The sequence below is a fragment of the Ips typographus genome, linkage group LG3, assembly GCF_016097725.1.
Source record: "Ips typographus isolate SLU linkage group LG3, UJ_Ityp_2.0, whole genome shotgun sequence".
Taxonomy (NCBI): Eukaryota; Metazoa; Arthropoda; class Insecta; order Coleoptera; family Curculionidae; genus Ips; species Ips typographus.
Window position 1 is genome coordinate 14,950,339 of NC_138424.1, and position 23,080 is coordinate 14,973,418.

General features: G+C 36.3%; 1 protein-coding gene across 1 annotated transcript in view; it reads left to right on the top strand.

Moving 5' to 3' along the window:
- Positions 1 to 1,945, top strand: part of LOC145725906 (potassium/sodium hyperpolarization-activated cyclic nucleotide-gated channel 2-like) — a 30,709-nt gene extending 28,764 nt beyond the window's left edge. The window contains exon 8 of the mRNA XM_081974822.1: positions 1,649 to 1,945. Within this exon, the coding sequence (XP_081830948.1) occupies positions 1,649 to 1,945 (297 nt within the window). The remainder of the gene's footprint in view (positions 1 to 1,648) is intronic.
- The last annotated feature ends 21,135 nt before the right edge of the window (positions 1,946 to 23,080 follow it).

Consider the following 23,080-nt stretch of genomic DNA (forward strand, 5'->3'; position numbering starts at 1 on the left):
TAAAAGTCACACTGTCTTAAGACACAGGAGGACACAGGATCATAAAGAAGAAAAAATGTCTTTCCATCATAGGCAATAATGGAGAGTGGATGGCATACCATCAAATTATCAGATAACAACTGGACAGCATGGAAGTTCCAAACTCAAATCATGCTCAAATCAAAAGGACTTTTTGAGATAGTGTCAGGAGTCACCAAAAAATCTTCTATCAACGATAATGGGGAATGGGAAAGGCGAGACGCTAAGGCGCAAGAGATAATAGCAGTCAGAATGGAAAAAAACCAGTTGACACACATTATATCATGTAATAGTGCACCCCAAATGGGGGACAAACTAGTATCAGTATTTGAGCAACGATCCCAAGTAAGTGTACATCTTCTTCAACAAAAATTCTTTTCACTGGAATTTAAAAGCGGTAGTGTAGTCCAGTTTATTTCTCAATTAGAAGAAACACAATCAAATTTAAAACAGCTTGGTGAAGAAATAAGTGAAAAAATGTTAATGACAAAGATTTTGATTATTTTGCCCGACAGTTTAAAGCATTTTTGTCAGCGCATGGGAGTCTACAGATAATTAAAAACAAACTCTGAAGGAACTGCCTGCTCTTTTATTAATAGAAGAAGAAAGACTGAAACAAAGTGATGTAGCAATGGCTTTTGCCTTGTCAGAAACTAATAGAAAAGCAGAGGGAAAACCACCAGAGAGACTGAAAGCATTTTCGTCCCTAGGGAGGAAAAGTGATACCAGTAAAAGTCACACTGTCTTAAGACAGTCAGAAGTCGTTCTACTGGAGAGCAGAAGAACGGTTCTGGATACTGAAGTCAGGTTTTGTGACAAAATTACACATATTAGTAACATGATTAGGATGATGACCTGATTTACTTAGGCGTTACATTCAGAAAAATTTCAAGATGACCATAAAATCTCTATCGAGAATCATGCCAAAAATAGTAGGCCTACCTACCGGTAGCAAGAGAAAGTTGGTCGCTAATGTTGCTCTATCTGTCATGTCGTATGGATCGCCAGCATAGGAATAGATAATAAAGCATCAAAAGTAAGCGATTCCCCAGACCAAACAATTTTTTTGTATGCACTCAGTTTAAAGATCTCAGATCAGAAGCAAAAAAGACATGAGGAACTACCATTTCCGTGTAAGTAAGTAAAAAGGAAAATTGGAAATGCATTACCAGCATAATTAAACGCATTATGAAAAGAAAGTAAAAAAAACACTGACAGAAGTAAGAGACTAATGAACTATAACATAATGTGGATCAAATTCCACCCTCAATCCTGAAGAACTCCAATGTTTGCAAGCAAGGTGAATAGCGGAATGGGTTTTAGTGGGTAAGTTGTTACGTTAAAAGACGCGACACTAAAGTAAAATTTATAATTTTTATAAAAATTTATGATCATCCTCAACTTTACAAATTGTTTTTCGATCTAAAGGTAGTTAAATTTCTGTTGTAAAACTCTTACATGATATGCTAATTTGCATGTTATGCTAAATATAGTTTATAGATTACGTTTAAACTATAGATATAGTTTAAACTTAGATTAAGTATCTATTTTCAGGAATACCCTGTATAAATATAGTTTGGACAGAATAGAGCGTCTAGCTTCCATTAACATTGTTTTAATGTTGTTCCAGGTGTGTCACCTTGGAGATGGTTCTTTTTACGGAGATATTGCAGTCATCTTAAACCAAATACACTTAGTGACGATGACTGCGATAGCGCCCTGCAGGATTTTCAAGCTGAAGCAATCAGACCTAATGAAAGTTCTGGACAAATCCCCTTTAGTGAAGCTAAAAGTGTTGCAGTTATCCAAAGAGCTGCTGATGAACAGACGGACGGACTGGTATTGCAATACTAACCGCAATAGCGAAAATAATTTCAATAGTCGTCCAATATCCACCAACTACATTTCCGATTTCGCTCTCGTTTAAGTCGGGATGTTAACGTGCTTTCTGTATTTTATCAGTTACAGTAATGTTACATTTACTAAGGTTTGTACTTACGCATTGTATTTATTTATTTTAATAAACTGATGTTTTATTGTTTTAATATTTCTATTATTCATAGTCGTTGACATTATCAAATGAAAACAAAAAATACCATTTTTAGATGTGTTTATGGATTCTACTTACATTTCTGGGTATTTTTCATGTAACATATCCTATGTCGGTATTCAGCTGTTTTCAAAAAAATGAATGTTGAAAAAAAATTATTTTAAAAAACCTCCACCGTACAGGGTGGCCTAATTTGCTTGTTTTTATATGGAAACTGCTAGAACCCTTAAGAAATTTAAAAATCAAAAAGGCGTTGCCGGGGTGTTTTTTCAAGGTGAGTTCAATGCCGCAAGCAGAATTTCGCTATCGTCTTTTGTTTTCTTGTAATTGTCAAAAATTGAATTTTTGGCATTTTGGACAAGTCCCTGTAACTTCGTTATTATAAGAGTTTGGTGAAAATAGCTTTTGCAGATGCACCACCACATTATGCAATACAAGTTATACAGTATCTTAACGAAGTAGCATTCCCCAACAGATGAATTAGAAAGAATCAATTGAATGGCATCCAAGATCTCCTGATCTCAATCCTTTGGATTTTTTTGGTGGGGCCATCTCAAAAATGTTGTTTATAAAACTAAACCTGAATCAATTAACGCCTAAAAACTACAATTAGAAGAGAGTGTGCTAACATTAGTCAAGAAACCATAAATAAGGTCCAGCGTGAATTTATCGATCGTTTGGGATAGTGCCAGGCGCAAGAAGGGTTTCAGTTTGAACATTCAATTATGTGGCTACATACTACATACGGCTATGTGGGCTCGAGTCCCTGCACCTGTTTATACAAAAAGAAGCCGCCAGGGCAGCCCACAGACTGGCAGTTCTCAATATGCTGATTACAGACTCAGCTGAATCGTGGTGTCATCTCGGGGGCTGGGGGGAGGCGTTGAGGGAGTGCCCGTAACTGTTGATGAAGCAGGATCGGGTGCCTCCGACGCTTCTGTCAAGCGGACCTCTAAAGTTTGTAGTACCTGAGAGGGAGGACTGAGAATTCTCTCAAAACTTTATCCTCCGGTCGCATGGAGACGTCTGGTTTACAGATAAATCCAAAACCGTGACGGAGGAGGGGCAGGTGTGTATGGTGCCACCTCGGGGACGAGGCTTAGGTTCCCTCTAGGCTGCCACTGTACCATCTTCTAAGCCAAGATCTTCGCGATCATCCGATGCGGGGAGTTCATTTTAAACTCACCGCTACGCCAGAAAGGTGTATTTATCTGTATGGACAGCTAGGCAGCAATGCCTGGCTTAAAAGCTGATTCAACGACGTCTGCGCTGGTGCTGGAGTGTAAGAAAACACTCTTGTCGCTCACGCGGATGGCCAAAGTAAGTCTGACTTGGCACCTTCCAGGGCACTCCGGTGTTAGGGGAAACTTCGCGGCTCCAAAGAGAGACCCGTAGGGCCCGAACCTATTGTAGGACTAGTCGGTGCGGTCGGATCTGCCATTGTGGACCGTATCTTCTGGCAAAGATCCGATGATGTTTCATCAAGTCGAAGTCCCTAATGGAATTATCCAGAAAGGACCTCAGATGTGTGACAGGACTTCTCACGGGTCACTGACAGATTAGAAGACACATGCACATTCTGGGTCTGTCACAGGATTCATCAGATGCGTATTCTCCTAATAGTCTTTGGATTAAGTTTTCTATACAAAAGGGGTGAAGAACACTCAGCCTTCTCCAGAACAAACTTTAATAAACCTCTAGTTAAAGAGGGCACGCTCGACTAGTTTGGAGTACATAAGTACGCATCTTCAGGTGCTAGAAGTTATACAATCTACAAAATGGATTTTAAAAACAAAGAGAAAACATACCTTATGATGTAAAAGGGAGCGCCGACTGTCTTTGTACACAGGGGAGACAGCGAGATCCAGGTTAAATTAAATTGGAACAGGAACACTGTTCTATACGTCTAAGCCTTGTAGAGTTGAATAAAAGTGTCAATTCGTTAACAATGTCAGACTTGAATGCAATTACATAGCGATAAATTATAATTACCTTATCATAAAGAAAAAATGCGGGAAAAAATATATCTATAAGATATTATACGTAACTCAAACTTAAAAGAACTAAATACTAAAAACTAAAAAAGACGAAGAAGAATGAAGATTCACAATACAATCACAAAAAGGTAGGGGGAAGTAGGTGCAAAAGGATGTGTGCTAGTGGACAATAGGATTTAGGGGGGAAAGCCAGAGAGTGAGCGAAACCTGTGCAACAAAGACGAAAGACTGTCGCAAAAAATATCCAAATTAGCTGCTACACAGTTATAGTTGTAACAGGCTTTGTGTATAGGGTCTTGGGATGGGATGTTGAACCTCGCAAATGCCAATAAAAAAGTTTGTTTATGCCTAACCGCCGTACGAGGAATATTAAACGATACCCGCTCTAACAAGTTAGTATGGGCAGTCAATTTTAGACTTGGTAAGTTTATAGAGAAACGAGAGTGACTGCAATTCCCGACGTACAGACAGAGGCAGTTCTGAAAAAAAAAAGAATACTGTTATGCTCCAAACCTCTTTCTGGGTATATATTATCCTCTCTAAACATCAGGGACTTTAGGAATCTCCTTTGCACTGAAGAGTTTGAATGTAGGAGTCGTATATAGGGGACCACACTATTGAACCGTTATACAATTTTGATCTTACATAGGAGTTATACAGCACTTTGATAGTATCCTGGTTAGCAAAAGGTTTGCAGTTTCTTAAAACAAAGCCCAGAGTTTTAGAGGCGCTGGCAGCCACCTGTTCGATGTGTGAAACAAAAGAGAATTTAGCATCGAAAACCAATCCCAGGACCTTTATAGTGGACAGCCTGTCAAGGGTGGATTCGCACGATGTATAATTAAATTGTACGAGGGTTTTATTTCGTGAGTAAAAGACTACGTTACATTTCGAGATGTTGAGGTTTAGCCGACTAGCCAGGCACCACTGACTGAGAACGGATATGCTGTCCTACAAGAGAGCAAATATTTTTATGTCGTAGGCCAGTGTACTGCAGTTGAGTGTTGTTAGATCGTTTATGAAAAGGCTAAAAAGTAAGGGGCCCAGATTAGAACCCCAGAAGTAGCCAGAAGTAGGAATAAACATGTCCGATCTAAAGCTCTCACACTCAACGAGGTAAGATTTCAACAATGAAACCAAATTATCGGAGAAACCAAACTGCACTTTCTGGAGTAAAAAGGAGTGGTCAATCTGGTCATGTTGGTTTGATTGATAAGGGGGAGGGACCGCGATCATCAAGTGTTTTGTAAACGCTGTCAAAGTAATCTGCAAACGCATATTCTGATTACTGATGTTTCAAAGACATTTGTGAATAATGCGACAATAATAACCCAACAATGACATTGTTGAAATACAAAAGTTATCCGGGCTCATAAGCAGTGGTCCAATGGAATTTCTTACTGACGTTTCGTACACATCTGCGGCGGACATTATCAAAGGCGATGACGTAACGGTCGAAGTGCTCTTCCGTACCTCTCGACGATGACTTTTCCGCTTCGGATCCAACAAGGTGATTTCTTCCTTTCTGTTGATGATGTTCTCGTGCTTAAAGATCTCAATGGCTTCTCTAGTTAATCTAGAATAGTAACGCTGTGATCGATCTAAAACCTACACCTCTTCAAAACGGATATCATGTCCTCTAGAAAGTGCATGTTCTGCCACCCCTGATTTTTCGGTCTGTCCCAGTCTGCAACTTCTCTTGTGCTCTGCTATTCTTGTGTTGACACTACGTTTAGTCGTTCCAATGTATGCGGATCCACAGCTGCAAGGGATCCTGTAAATTCCAGAAGCCGATAAAGGATCCCGTTTGTCCTTGGCCGATCTGAGACTCTTGTTGTATCGTGCGGGTTGGTTTAAAGACCGTCTTGACCTTGTGCTTCTCTAAAATCCTTCCAATCCTATCCGTGACCTTGTGTATGTATGGTAAGCAAGTCCAACCAATTTTCTCTTCAACATCCCCCGTTTGTTGTCTACGTAGTTCGATGTTTCTTGGGCGAGTAGCTCTGTTGAATTTTTTCCCGATGAACCGTTCTATTGAACCCTTTCCAGATGTTTAAGCTCCTTTTCTAATTCCGATGGTTCGCAAATCCTTTTTGCACGCTCCGATAGGGTTTTGATCACTCCTTTTTTTTGGCTAGGGTGATGATTAGATCCACTATTGAGATAACGATCCGTGTGTGTTGGTTTTCGATACACCATGTGAGCCAGTGTTCCATTAGGTTTCCTTGTCACCATTACATCCAGGAAAGGTAGACGTCCTTCTTTTTCGGTCTCCATAGTAAATTGAATTCTTGGATTTACGGAGTTTAGATGTACCAAGAATAGCTGCAGTTTGTCTTCACCGTGGCTCCAAACTACAAAGGTATCGTCAACGTATCGAAACCAGCACTTTGGTTTCTTTGAAGCGGTGTCTAAGGCATTTACTTCAAATGTTTACATAAAATAGTTTGCGATTACCGGACTGAGAGGACTGCCCATTGCTACACCATCATTCTGTTCGTAGAATTCACCCTGCCACTGGAAGTAAGTGGTGGTTAAGCAGTGTCTGAACAATTTGGCAATGTCCAGTGGAAAATCTCGTTCTATTTGCTCCATAGCCGTTTGAATGGGTACCACAGTGAATAAAGAAACAACATCAAAACTCACAAGGACGTCACCTGGAGATAAAGTTAAGGCATGCAATTTGTCCACAAAATGTGCTGTATCTTTGATGAAGCTGTCCGTCTTTCCTATTTTTGGTTGAAGGAGTGCTGTAAGGTACTTTGCTATCTCATATGTAGGGCCTCCTATGGCACTAACGATGGGTCTTAGAGGTACATCCTGTTGTGTATTTTAGACAAACCATAAAGTCGTAGTGGAAGGGCCTCTGTTTTCTTGAGTTTCGAAATATCTTCAGCAGCGACAGTCGTGGAATCTTTAAAAAGTTGGTTTGTGGTTCTAAGTATTCGACCTGTTGGATCACGTGGCAACTTCTTGTAGGTTATGGGATCCAGAAGGGTTTCGATCTTCCGTTCGTAGTCAGTTGTTGATATGATCACTGTTGCGTTTCCTTTATTAGCAGGTAAAACGAGAATCTCTCTGTCTTGATTGAGTGTTTTAAGAGCTGGTCTTTCTCCAAAAGTGAGATTGCTTTTCGGGGGCTTTGCTCGCTGCAGAATCCGTGACGCTTCTGCTCTTATGTGCTCTGCGGTATGTATTGGCAACGACCTTATTCCACTCTCCACCTTTGCGATGATTTCCTCTACCGGCAGCTTTGCAGGTACTATCGCAAAATTTCCTCCTTTGCTCAAAACACTCTGTTCATCAGCAGACAGTTCCTTTTGAGTAAGATTGACAATAGTTTTTCGTTGTCTGTCTTCAGGTGGTGCGTCTACTAAATCCGGTTGCCGGTTATGTTGTGTCAGAGCTTCAAACTCCTTTTTTTGACGCTCTGTTGCTATGGCTTCAGTTATACTCCTGCGTTCGTGTGTTACGAACGGTCCACTTTTTCCCAGTTGCTCCAATATAATTTGTTCGCCAGTTGTAAGTTGATATCCAGAAGTTTATGCTCATTACGTGCCAAGTCCCGGCGTGTGTCTTGTATTCTTTCACGTAAAAGAGCTTGTTCGGTCCGATCGTAGATTTTTTTAGCGTGGTTGGATTGGAAAGTTCTTTTAATCCTGAGAAACTTTGGGGTGGTCTTGGTGTCACGGCATCTAAGTAGAAAAGCCAGTGAGCTCAAAAGTTGAGCCTTCTTTTTACGTAGGCAATGACATTGTTGTTAATAATAATAATAATAATAAATTTGTTTATTTAGCTAATAGCTATATACAAAAAACACAGAACAGTAAGTATAGGTATACAATTCTAAATATTTTCAAAATGCGGACATATTTACAATGTGTTCGCGTAGATGGACTTTAAACATTCTCACAGTATTACATTGTTTTATACATTTTGGTAGCTGATTATAATTAAGAAGTCCTCTATATAAAGGCGAATTTAGGGCTTGATCTGTATTACAATGTCTCAAAATAATAAAATCATCACAATTTCTTGTACTGTAACTATGGACCTCAGAAAAGGTTGTTATTTTTCTACACAGGTATTCCGGCAGTAACCCCCGTTTCATTTTAAAAATAAACAAATACACATCAAACATTATCATCTGACGTACGGACAACATATTCAAAGTTTTCTGCATGGTACTTATTGAGACATATCTATTACACTTAAGGATGGTTCTCATCGCTCTGTTCTGTACGATCTCGAACTCCCGCACCTTAAAACTGGGTAGACCATAAAGAAGAGTGGAACAGAACTGCAAATGCGGCGAAGCGATACTATTATATAGCAATAGTTTGGTGTACAATGACAAATTTTTTCCGACTCTAGAAATAAAATTAACTTTCTTTGCATATTTCCTTAACGTATAGTCAGCATGAGCATGGAATGTTAGACATGGATCAAAAATTACTACCAAATACTTGATGTTTTGCTCATAAGATATGCTATGACCATCCATTTTCAGATCTATGTCGTCAATATTAAAGCTATTCAATTTACATTTTCTTCCAAATATACAAAATTTAGTTTTTGCTGTATTTATGCTCAGGTTATTCTTGCACAACCAATGAAACAAATGTTCCAAATCTTGATTTACTTTCTGCTGCATCTGCATTAAGTTAGTTCCAGATATATAAATCATAGTATCATCCGCGAACAGTTCGACTCCACAATTCTCAACCACGCCCACAATATCATTTATATACAATAAAAACAACAACGGTCCTAAAACCGTCCCCTGTGGCACCCCATACTCAACCGGTAAAGAATCAGACATACTATTATTCAACTTAACTTTTTGTCGCCTATCATTCAAGTACGACTCAAACCACCGCAACACAACATGTTTGAGGCCCACATTACTAAGTTTCTGCAATAAAATACTTCTTGAGACAGTTTCAAATGCCCTCTTTAGGTCTAAAAATACAGCAAGTACAAAATTACCACTATCTATACTATTAATAAAACTATCACAAACGCTGACCAACACAGATTCACAAGAATGTTTTTCTCTAAAACCAGACTGATTTGGTATCAAAATATTATTCTTATCACAGTGAAGCTGTAGTTGCGCTTTTACTACCAATTCTAATACTTTTTCGTACAACTCGACTGTATTTATGGGTCGAAACTCAGTGTGTACCCTAGTGTTCTGCACTTTCGGGACAGGTATAATAATCGATTCCTTCCATGCATGTGGAAAAACTCCAGCTGTCAGTGAAGAATTTATAATATCTAGTAGGCGGTTTCCCGCCACATCACACACATCACACAGCACCTTTTTAGAAATGTTACTTTCACCGCCCCCTACATTTTTTAGGTTTTTTAAAGTTATTTTCAATTCACTCATAGTAACTGGGTTGAAACGTGAAAAAACACCATCAGGATTTAATGAAGAAGAAAAGATATTTCCATGAATATTTTGGAAAGGACAAGCAGGCATGCCAGCAATAATATCCGCTATACTACTTATGAAATACTCATTAAATTTGTTTGCAATTATTAAGTTGTTCGTAACTGCGACATCACCGAATTTGACCTCTCCAATAACCGAATTTTTTCTCTCTGGTAATAATAATTTCAAGTTTTTCCACAACTCCTTCGGATTATGTTTGTTGTCGTCGATAGTTCTCTTAAAAAATTCATCTTTTTCAAATTTAATTTTAGAAACAATCAAATTACGCATTGACTTGTATTCCTTCCACACGTCATCATTTCTCTCACGCACCGCTCTAACATACAATGCATCTCTCTCACTCATTTTTTGTTTAATATCATCAGTGATCCATTTTTTGTCTTCATACTTCTGACTATAAGTTATTTCTAATACTGGGCACATAGAATCAATAATATTTTTTATGTCGTTTACAAAGACATCCGCCAACAGATTTACATCACTAATATTACTATTCCAGGGCACATCAAAAAAATAATCCTGTAATTTGCTTTTGTCATACCCCTTAAATGATCTTCGACAAACATTAACCCTATTCCCTTCTACACGATCTCTCCCTAGGTCAACAGACAATATACAATGATCACCAATTCTAGGCGCAAGATGTACTGCATGCTGCAGGTGTCTGTTGTTTGTTACTATATAATCAATCAGGGTTTGACTTCTGTCAGTGATACGTGTAGGTGAAGCTACAATCTGTGTGAAACCACTAGAGCTTATACTATGAAGTATTTTGTCACCATAAAATGAGTGTTTTAGCAAATCCAAATTAAAATCACCAAAAATTAAAATGATTCCATCAAATGCACTAACCCGATCGAGGTAACCAACAAAAAATTCCAAGAATTGTGCATCCTCTTTTTTAGGTGGGTGATACAGTACCGTGCAGAGGTACTTTATTCCAAAATTAGAAAATTCAACCGACAAAAGCCAAACAAAGTTTTGTACGCATTCTACCGATCTCAAAGTACATCTTACGTCCTTTCTTATCAGTGCCATAACTCCACCCGTTCTTCTATTATCCGTCGTACATTTTTCAATCCTATAGCCCTCAATATCTAACTCCCTCAGAGTCACCTCAGCACACACATGAGTTTCTGACAGAAAAACAATTTTTGGTCGCCACTGGTTTATAAGAGAATTTATACCGTCCTTATTGTTTAAGTAACCCTGACAATTGAGATACACTAAACTGGAATTAAAACTATCCGCATCTAATTGCTATTTATTGTATTTATCATTTTGAATTTTTTCAAATCGTTTCAATGTTTCACATTGGTTATGATCCCATGTTGTATGATCTACCTTGAGTGCCATACCATATTTCTTATTTGACCAAAGACAGTTCGAACATTTAACAAAATTACTCTGACAATCACCTAAACTATGCTCTCCACTACACTTAGGACACACTTTTTTATCAGTACAATCTCTGCTAAAATGACCATACTTACAACAGTTAAAGCATCTAATAATACCATATTCATCATATATTGGACATCGACTCCAACCTATACTAATTTTTCCTTTTTTAATTATCACATTATAGGTATTTTGATCTAGTTCTATGATTATACTAAATTTTTTCCTAACAATTTTAGTTTTACGAATTATATCCATTTTTGAACAATTATCATTGATATTTAATTCGTTTTGTTTAGCTATCTTAACTAATATATCACTATCATTCCTATCGTACTCACATTCATCTATTCCGACAATCCTGACACGGTGCTGCAGAGATTTAGGCCTCTCCACATCGTAACTGCCTCCAAGTTTATCTTGAATCTCAGTCTGAACGCTTGCTATTTCCCTACTACCACTACAATTTATAATAACACCTCCTTGTTTTGTCACCCGTCCCATAGTCACTCCTACTCCCATATCCGTTGGATCAACTCTCTGCCGTATATCTTGTTTCACTTCTTTGATTTCCTTTTGGGTTCCTTTTTGTTTTACAATAAGTACGTTGTTGTTCGATTTTTTTGCGACAGCCGAGTAGGTCAATTGTAAGTCATCATTTCTAGGTACCTGAGTGTTCAAATCTCTAAGACATGCTATTTCCATCTTGAGGCAACGATTTTCTTCGATAAGCAAGTCCATTTTTTCCATTAAAACATTGGTGTTATTTACCAAGGTCTCCAAAGTTGTATTTATGAAACTAACAGTATCTTGATCAATATACCCTTCCTCTACTCGACTTCTCTTTCTAGACCTCTCTGGTATAGTTACTTCACCCAAACTTTCAGCACATGTTTTACACCTCCATGTAGCTTTTCTCATATGAAAGCCACGCAAGTTTACATCCTCACATTTTCCGTGGAAATAGTTTCCGCATACTGTACATCTTATGGTTGATTTAGGATCTTCAAAAACGGTTTTACAATTAAAACAACCTAAGTTTGGATTACTTTCATCCATAGAATCGATGGCCGGCGTTGCCGCCGCCATTATTTACAATTATTTACTTTCGGCACTTTGATTTGTTTATTTGTTTATCTATCCACGGAGTAAAAATCGTTTCACTGACAATGGAATTCCATTGTCTACAGGAATTTTCACTATATCACGCACAACCGACAACTTCTTTAATTAACTAATCATATGGTTGTATTAGTCTCAATGTGACGATTTATTTGAATATACACACAATAAATTTTAATCACAATTACCGCAGCAAAAGCAAAAATTCCACGAGCGAAAACAAACAAGCTGCACGGACACACATCGATATTTTTTTCATTTTATTTTCTGTTATAGAAATAATAAATATAAACCAGCAACACAGGATGGAATACAGTATTTCCGAACTATTTTGCATGCGAGAATGGGTGATAATTACGCACGGTAGTACAAAATAATTATTATTAAACAGAGTGGGGTAATGAAAAGCTAGCAACGTCAACGTAGTCAGATTATAGTAGGTAGGTTCTTGGGATGTGGTCCAAGTAAGAAGAAAACAAGCTTCAAAGCTTGACAGCTTGTAATTCAGACGTTTCGAGGTCGATTGGCTTCTGGATAAGTGAGACAACTACAAAATTAACAGACAAATAAGTCAGAACCGTTTACCATAGTTCAGGTGAGTTTCTTCGGTTTCAAAGATACGTACCTAAGTAAGTTTCAGTATCGATGGTTACCACAGATATTACTCGTTTTCAATTTTGCTATTAATTTCTATCAATACTTTTTCTTTTTACAATAGAGAATTAATATCGTAGCAATCGATGTGGAAAGTTAACAAGCTTGATTAATTGAATGTTTTCTGTAAGGTAATTATTTTTAAAATTGAGCACAGATTGCATTAACGTTTGCCGGATATCGTTTCTGTTTGAAGCCAATGTTAACGAGTTACAAATACAATTTTTATTTGAATAATATTATTGCTGGGACATAGATTGTGTTGCCAAAACTAATAATAAAGTTTGATTTAAAAAATGATCGACTTTATTATTGAACAAGCCCGGATTATTCGAAATGAACGGAAGGTGAACAATATGAAATGACATGTTGTACAGGGTGGGTTAATAAGCGATGCCAGCGGCTGTTTCTCAAAAACTATACATAGTAGAAATTAGTAAATGTGTTTACGAGAAATTCCTGCAAATTACTTTCAGCTTTCTTCTTTTTCTCTTAAATACACCGCTAGAGAGCGATTCACTACCACTAAAATAAAAAAATACTAATAACTATGAGATTAAAAATGATTATTTCCTTCCTATCAATTTTGACCAACCGCTATCAAGAATTAGTATAACAAATGTAAATTTTAAGTTGAAAAATCACTTAACAACTGTCAACTTAGCTGTGTTTTTCCGGAAAAAATTCGAAAAAATTTCATGCAAGTTTGACAAGTTGCCTTGTAAAAACAAACTTGATGGTTTCTATGCTGTATTGCTATGTACCGTTACCAACCACAAAAATCACAAACGACGCTAACGAATTTATTAATTTTTCAACTGAAACTCAAAATGAATCGGTTTGGAAATGTTTCCGAAAGTAAAATTAACGCGGCTGTTGAAAATAGTGTTCCACTAAATACTCAGAAGACTCACACATCGATCTGGAAGCAATTTATGGAATTTTGCCAAGTAAAAAATTACCAATTACTGCAGACAACGAAAAAAAAATATATATTAATCCTCAAGGACTGGGCATGAAACATGCGTAAAGCTAATGGAAAAGACTATAAAGAACTGTGTGTAAAAGTAATGTGGAATATCGTTAGCCAAAAAACTACAGGAAAAATATTTTGAAGAATTTAATATCGTGTTCGAACCATTCCACGACATTACCTTTAAGCCAGCTAGAGACGCTCGAAATGCGAAAAGGAGGTCTCCAGAAACATGAAGAAAAAAGGAAAACAAGTTCAGCTTCTTTAAATATAGACGAGTACTACAAGATGGTGTCCTTATGGGATGAGACAACTCCAACCGGGTTGCAGCGTAAATTTTACTTTATTGCAGCAGTTGAGCTTGCTTGAAGGAGTGGAGAAGCGGCTCGTTGCTTAACAGAACATTTTATAGAAGAAATTGATAATTATGGGATCAAAACAGGTGAGATATTGCTTTTTAACTTTGCAACAAAATCTGTAAATATTTATTGTAATTTGGCACAAAAAACGCTTATATCAAAACAAAACATGTGCGCATACTTTTTATCGTGGCATAAAGTCTGTTTTCGCAATTTTTTAATGTCTTTTTTGCAATACCTTCCAAACTTTGTTTGTTTTCCTACATCCAAAATTTGCTAGCTATACTATTTTTGTAATAAAATCAAAAACGATATATAACCACAAAAATTCCTTTTGCTTTTCCAAAAAAATGAAAAGCTACATACATCTACTTTAAAATCACACTACAAAAGATATTTTGACAATTAAGTTAAATTATGTATCCCTTGTTTCAGGAAGGATTCAGTACAATACAGTCTTCAGCAAAACTGCACAAGGTGGTGCAAAAAATCTGTGCGATAGCAAGTGGCTTGTCCCTAATTCAAAAAACCCTGAGTTTTGTCCGGTACGTTTGTACAAATCCCTGTTGGACAAACGAACGTCTAAAATAACAACAAATAGATTGTTTTTGCCACCAAATTCAGCATGGCAATCCAATCGTAACACTGGATGGTTTAAAAACGTTCCTGTTGGAAGAAATGAACTATCAAAATGGACAAAAGACGCAGCGCAAAAAACAGGTGTGAACACGAAAGAAATTAAAATATCTAACCATTCTATGCGATCAACTGCTGTTACTAGGCCGGTGTAGGAGAGCAGCAACTCACCAAATTGCAGGACATTCTAAAGCTGCGTCTATCCAACCATATCTACAAATGGACAGTCAACATCATTCAAATATCATCACTGCTTTAAGAACCGTCCAAAATAATGTACCATCTACAAGCTTCGAAGCTCCCTTGAAAAAACAGAAAATAGACACTTCTTCGAGCCAACACCATCAATCGTTTGACACTCCTCACAGGAACATAGAGAATAGTGCTACTACAAACATAATTAAAAACAATCTAACCGATTTGGCTAACAATATTCCTGTAACCTACAATAATTGTAATATTTATATTAATTGTAATTTAAAATGAGTTTGAAGTAATTACCCTTTCTAGCTTGAAAGTTATTGTTTTAATTTAAAAAAAAGGTTGTATTAAAATAAAATGTTTATTTAACTCAGGAAATAATCTTACCAAATATCCGTCGTGCATCTAATTTTTCCTGTGGAAAAATTGGAATACTCGTTTCTAAGTAATTTGTTTTTTTACAAATAGCATGAGCGAGAGTGGTTAAAACAAATTACTTAGAAACTCGTTTTTCCGGAAAAATTAAATGCACTAGAAATATTACTCCCGAAAATTTATTGCAAAATTATAATTTTTCTAAGTCTGACACATCACTTAAACATTATTTAAACCAAATCGATTAAGTAATATCCCACCTACCTAATGTGATCATTTCCAACGGTAAACCCGTAGGAAATGATCAATATCCATAGCAACAAAACAGCAACCCAACATTTTGACATACTCAGGTAATTTGTATTGATTGTCAAATATCAATTTTATTTTGTTAATCACGATTTTAGTTTTGATATACCTACAGGGTGATTCACGCTGATGGTACATTATATAGAAATATCTATTTAAATTTAAATTTTATTTTATTTTAAAAATAGTTTTATAGTCGGATTTTTACCTTTTGAGAATGACGTCATCTTTTTACATCTTTGTTTCTCGCATATCAAACATGTGAAATAAACAATTTTAACAAAAAAGGCACGTTATTAATTTTGTCATCCTGTCAAATTAAAAACGTTGACATTTACTGTCACTTTGATATAAACAAATATCAAAGGTATAAAAATGATGCGCTACAATGAGCAAGCCCAAATGCTAGTTCTAAATGTGCTGCTTTTTTGGAAGACGAAAAGAAACAGTTTCCAGATGTCATCCCAATTGATCATCAGTCACTTCTGAACACACTAATTTTTCAGAGCATTTGTAGGTTAAAACTTGTGATCTAATTCCAGACATGCCTGTTTTTTCACCTGCATGACGTCATTCTCAAAGGGTAAAAATTTGACTATAGACCAGGAGCTAAACTAATTAAAAGTGCTGCAGGTGTAAGTGGTGGCGTCATTTAAAAAAAATTGTTGAAAATCAATCAGATTGAAAAAAAAATCAAAAACTTGTCAAGAGAAAATATAGTAAAGGAAAAGAAAAAACTTGGGAGAAGCTCTGAAGAGGCTGGGAAACGTGTTCGACTGGTGGTGTCTGTCTCCAAGTTTGTATTTCCCCCAATAATTCAGACATTTGGACCGAAAGCTTTAAAGAGGCTGGAAGGGCGTTGTTTGGTTAGCAGATTTTTGGAAACAGCTACTGATTGTTTGGAACGATTTTCAGTGATGTTTGGGCACTGAATTGGCAGCAGAGGAGGATCCGACACACAGGCAAAGAAAACTAGATCTACTAAAGGTGATCTTCACTGGTGATCGGAACTGTAAACTGTGGGTACCCATAAAGACTTTCAAGTTTCGCTTCTGGCAATTAAAACATGTCAAACGAACATTTGGATTTGATTACTTTTGTTTTTTATCTGATGATCTAGGGGCAACCTTAGGGATCTCACCTTTGGATAAGAGGTTTGTGTGAATTATGTTATCCCTTAAATTAAATTTAAGGGATAACATAATTCACGATACAGAAAGAGAGAGGCCATGGCTTTTAATGCTCAAAAAAATTTTTAAAATCGAGTGAATCAATTTGAAGAAACAGCCACTCAAAAAAGACCAAAAATGTTGCTGTCCCATCTTTTTGACGAGCAGTGTATTTTAATCGTCCTCAAAATTGTTGTCCTTTGACGCCAATCTTCATTTCGAACAATAAAATGGTATTTCACCGCCTAGGTATACAAATAACTATTCTCTTTATTATTATTTTTTGATTTTAATGGTATAAGCTTTTTTGTTATGAATATAGGTAATTTGTGATCTTCCTCCATTGAACATTGATAAATTCAAAATGTTTGTGAACGAAACTCAAACCTTAAACCAGCCATAAAAGTCGTTATTCTTGAGCTGGATCCGCATAACATGTATGCCTAATATTTGTAGCGTGAACGGCGAATAACTAACCATTTAAGTTATGGGGTTGGCAGATTCGTGTTAGGCAGATTTGAATAATTTGCTTACACATAATATAGCACCTTGGCAATATACATGCTCTGACTTCTGCACCTCTCTGTATGCTAATTCCAGTTTCCCATTCAAATTTACATGTCAGTGACGCGTTTTGAATTACGCTATTTAATATAATTTATCAAATTCAATTTTTTCCTGGTTAAATTTGTGTAAGAAAGTGAGAATATCTACAAACAAATTGTTTAACACCATAATTCCTGAATGGATCGATCTCAAAATAAAATAGAAGTTTTTCTAATCAGTGCGCAAAGTTATGTTTTCCGGCACGTGAAAGCAGTTGACGAACAACGCGAAGCCAAGACCGTTAGGCCAAACAGTCGAGTGTGGAAACGATGCTTTCCACAAGTGTTAGGAACAAAATTTTTTTATGATACGACTATGAAAACTGTCTATTTTTTGGCTGATTCATTGTCGAGAAAATGTACCTTTTCCGTGAGGATGCACGAAAGTGCCCATTTTTGGTGCGCCGTTTGTAACTGGTGGTTTTCCGGTGCGCTGACAAAAACGTATTATTTCTTGCATAATAGCTATTTATGTAACCAGTTACGAAAAGATCGACTTTGTGTAACGAATGAATGTTTGTAGGGCGAGCGCAGCGAGGTCCTACAATTTGAATGAGTTACACAATAAGACATTTTCGAAACGTGTTGCATACATAATTTTTTCTAATTTTGACCAAAAAGCGGTAAAAACCATCTTTTAAAGTGATTTAACACAAATATTCACTTTCATAGCACCTTGTATAAACAGTGACAACGACATGTTATGATGGATGTCGCCCATATGTTTCTACGGAAATGCATAAAAACAGGGAGTGATGAAATGAACTTTTCATAACTAGTTACCTAAAGTGATAGTTTATGTAACTAGTTACATAAAGTAAAACGTTTGGTCACTTTAATCAGTTTTGAAAAGTGTCACTTTATATGCCAAAATTAGAAAAAAAACATTTTTTTAAGAGTCTGGTGTGTTAGAATAATTTTACATGCCGATTTTATGTCACAATATGAGCTCAAGTTTACACATTGACATGCGAGAAAAGGTTTTTTCCGTGCGTGCGTGACAATTTTCCGTGGGGGTTTCCTGTTTCACTGCTTCCTGTTTTACCCATTCGTGGGTTTTCGGAACGTCATTTGTCAAGAGTTCCGATCTTTTTTGGTTTTCACTTGGCTTACTTCTTCTGCCTTTTAATAATATGCCGCATAACACACTTGCAGCTGCTAGGATAGAATAGTCATCGACAAAATCCATTTTCCGTAAAATTCAGCAAACATTCAATGAATAGAATAGAAATAAAAATTTCTAACCAAATTTATATTGTAAACCAAAAACTGTCAAATAATCTGTAGTCGTATTATATCTGTATTTGCGGAAGGCTACTTAACTACTACTGCTTGCTGCATGCCGCTTACTTCTTGCGGAATTAGAACTATGAATCCAGCTTTAATTTGGAGGTTTACCATCAAGAAAATAACACAAAAGTAATATCGACACTGACTTAATTTTTTCGCTCTTGTTTGTATTTTGCTTTTTCCAGCATAACCTCATTCTTGTGAATCTTGTCAAATCGGTAAACAACTCAAGCACTGTCAATGTCAATTATGTTTCTGTCCTTTGCTAACCTTAAAAACACACTGATGCCATGTTGCCGAATGCTCTCGTAAAAAAGGTGATTGACAAAACAACTTTCTTGCACTGGCACGGAGCAATACTGGGGGATTTGCGATTGCTTCATCTAGCAATAGCAAAAAACAAAAATACTTTTTTTAAAAATGTGCTATACCCGAATATTACAATATTGTCACGTTTGTGTAGTGAGGTGCGTGGTGAGGGATTGTAGAGAAACAACTCAGGTCACAGATAAGCCTCGTTTACTGTAAAAGTAATTAAATTAAGGAATACAGTGGGGTTAATTTTACCCCCTGATTAGAGGGGCCAATACTGCTGTAATCACCGGCGTCTGCATGAAAGTACGGGGAGGGCGAGTCTAGTTCAGCCCTTCAGCTACACCGTAAAGGGGGGCACGCAAGATGTTCTTGTACGGTGTGACCAAAGGACCAAGTAGTAAACTGATAGGGTGTCTCACCGACTGACCCGGAGACCAGTAACCTCCCTCTGGGAAGGACCCCAGAGCTGCTGATTTAGTCGAGCTACGGTGCATCTTTTATACTCGTCAGCGACCTCATTCTGCTAACCTTGCGGACTATGCTGGTTACTGGGTGTGCACCGTAACTACTAACATGGGGGTGACATCTCCCCCTTCCAACAAGTGTTTGCCCCGAACACTAAAAGTCTATGTTTAGTAGAGCAACTTACTTATTGTCTATTCTTACTTTATAAAGCAGGTGGGAGTGTACTTTATTCAAACCAAAAATTATTACTTCTACTAACCAACCAACTATTATTACAAATATACTTAAAACTAACACATGTTACTTATTTGCTAGAAAAGGTGTGGGGAAAGCTTTATTGAAAACACATCTTAGCTTAAAAACTACTCCTCAATTTTTTTTAAGACGTTGCCATGTTTACATACTAAAAAAAACAATTATTCTTTTCATATATATAATATACAGGGTGGTCCAGTTTTAAATGTCAATAATTCACCAATCGATAGCCCATCAAAAAATAAGTTGACATGCATTATGCCAATTTCCTGAAGAACGCTTCCTAAGGAAGACACAGACCTCCAGAGTTGCTACAACTGTTAGACCGTTTGACCAATTTTGATCAAATTTGGAACAAGCAATTATGAAATGAGTACTCGTTATGTGATGTGAATGACATTCTTCAAAATTGTTTAGAAGGATAGTCTTTATTTTCTACGCTCACTGGATATTATTCAAAATTGACAAAAATGTCTACTTGGGTTATTGTATTTTTTACTTTAAAATTGTTCAAAAGGATTCAAATCTGGTCATCTGTGAGGTTTTCGAGTAAATTTTTGACACTGAAAATAGTCAAAAAACCGGATTGTTGGACTAATGTTTATTGGCGTTCAATTTTTTAGACTATAGGTAGTGTAAAACTGATCATTCAATTCAAACTTTTTTTTATTCAATTAAACACTGGTAGAGCTCGAATCAGATGAGAAAAGGCCACCGCATCATCAATGACGCAGTTTTTAAAACTATTTCTTTCTCCTTCTACAGTTGCCGTCGCATTAGATATAATCAGAGGCGTCCTATTAAAATATTCCCGAAAATAAATTGTTAAGCGGTCAAAAAGCCACTTGGCAACGTAGTACGGTTTTTACTTGGACACAATTAAAACAGATGCGGCAGCGGCCAGGGACAGATGGACCTTTTTATATGCTTTTACTAGCCGGCACTCTAAACGGTGTTGCCAAGTTTAAAAAAATGTAGTGGCGAACAGGGAGACTTAGGGGGTTAGGTTAGGTTCCGTTTTAGTCTGGTGTTTTGGTTGTATTGTTGATGGTCGCAGTTGAAGTTCACATAGTGTTATGAATAAAAAACGTTATTTTGTCAAAATGTCTTTCAAAAAGGTTGGAAAGAAAGGTGTTATCATATACAGCCAAGGCCGTGAAATCGTCAGTAACGTCTTACAATTTATGAAGAAAGAAGCAGAAGGAGTTTCCATTCCTTTGAAAAACTTGTTGTCTTTTATTTTCTTTATTAAAAACGACGAAAATGTTTCATTTTACTGATAAAATAATAGCACGCCACTGACTGGCTGCAACAACTTGGAAAGTAACGAGAGCAGCAATATTTAAAGCGAGACGTACAGAGATCGTGACATCATCGTTTGATGACGCCTGTGGCCTTTTCTTAGCTGATTCGAGCTCTAACAGTCCGAATTTTTGAACTAATTTAATTCTAATAATTAGTGTTCAAGACTAATATCGGAGCATTTAATGCGAAAATTGTTTAATTTATTGTTTTATTGTAACTTAACTTTTACTATAAAAAATAATTTAAAATTCGATTTTTTAGTCTTAAAGCACAGTGAAGCGCCTAGAAGGCAATTTAACACTAACAAAGCGTAAAATGGCATGTTTAAGCCTATGGAAAATGTAAAAATAGTTTTTTAAGTCTGCTATGTCAAAAACTTGGTGAAGATAACACTAAAACTCGATTTTCCAAGCTGAAAGCTGTTTTAAAGCCCTAAAAATAGTCCAGAGTTTTAAGAAAATAAAAAGCAAAGTAAAAAAACTTAAAAGTTAGTCTTCAAGTCAATTTTCATGAATCTAATGTCAATATCCTGTATTTAAGACTAAAATATTGAAATGTAATTTCAAATTATGTAAACTTACTTCAAACGCAAATTTTAAGCATTTGATGTCACTTTTCATTGGTTCAGAGTCACTTTTTGGTGTACAAGTCAATTTTCAAAGTTGAAATGTGTGAATTTGTAGTAAAAAATTCTAGATAAATTAGTTTTTCATGGCTACAATTCCATTTTCACTACTAAAGTTTTTCAACTTATCTGAAAACTATAACGACTGACTGAAAGACAATTTTTAAGCCTCTCAAGTCAATTTTCACCTTTTCAAAAGTAAATTTACTGGTTAATAATTCAATTTTCAAAACTAAAGTCTTTCAATTTGTCTGGAAACTATGAAAACTGGCTACAAAGACATTTTTTAAGCTCCTTAGGTCAATTTTCACCATTTTCAAGACAATTGTTAAGTTGGGTTGGGTTGGTTTTGGGTCTTTGAACGTAATAACTCAATTATCTCGTAAACAAAGTTTCAAATCAGAATTTTATAAAAGATACTTATTTTGTTAAATTGAACAAGTAAAGTAAAAAAAACTCAAATTTTTGAAAAATATCCAGTGATGTAGAGAATAAGGCAGAAAAGTTAACACACAGAGACAGTTTCGACAAACGTCATTAACATCACCTAATGAGTATTAATTTCATATGTATTTGTTCCAAATTTGATTAAAATTGCTCCAGCTGTCTGACAGTTATGACAAGAAACCGATTTTTTAAACTGAACTTTTATGGACTGTATTTTCCTTGACAAGCATTTTTTATGAACATCACTGTATGTTAACTTATTTTTTGATGGGCTATCTAATGGTGAATTATTGACATTTAAAACTGGACCACCCTGTATAAACAATCTTTATTTCATTACGAAATAGGCTATCGACCGGAATGGTCTTTCTGCCCTTGTGTACATTTGTTGGTTTAGGCTTACTTTAAGTTATGTATAATCAATAATCTAAAATAAAGTGTTACAAAAATTTATCTTAACCTAAAATTACATTTTGTTACATTTATAATTGTCTTAGTTGTGTTATGTTTGTAAGTGTTCGAGTAGAGTCGTCGATGGAGAAAGAAAACGAGATTTCCATTTGGATTGAATTTGTATTAGTCTTTCTGTTATTCTAGTTAAGTTTGTGCGCTGGTACAGTAACTCATTTGGGGGATTGTGAAGTGAGTTTTGGGGATGTCTTATCCGTGTTATCAGTCTTAGAGCGATTTGTTCGGTTGTTTGTATGTGTCGTTTAGTTCTTTCTGAAGCGTTTGCCATGAGTACGTTGCCATAGTCAAGTAGTCGTCTACAGATTGCTTTGTAAATTTTTGTAGCCGTCTTTGTGCTAATTCCTTTGTTCTTGTAGGTCAGTGAGCGAAAATGTTTTGTTCTTTTTGTCATTATTCTTTTCATTGAGTCACCTTTCAACCATGTTGTTGCGTCTATCTTCTTGCCTCCTTAATTAAGAGAAATACGTAAATTGTCCCCTGCATCGGGCACCATCTTCTAGTACCTTCTCTCGGCACTGCATTGTCTAAGCGCAAATCCATCGCTTAGCTTCGACATCTTTGGTCCATTGTGTGCTTT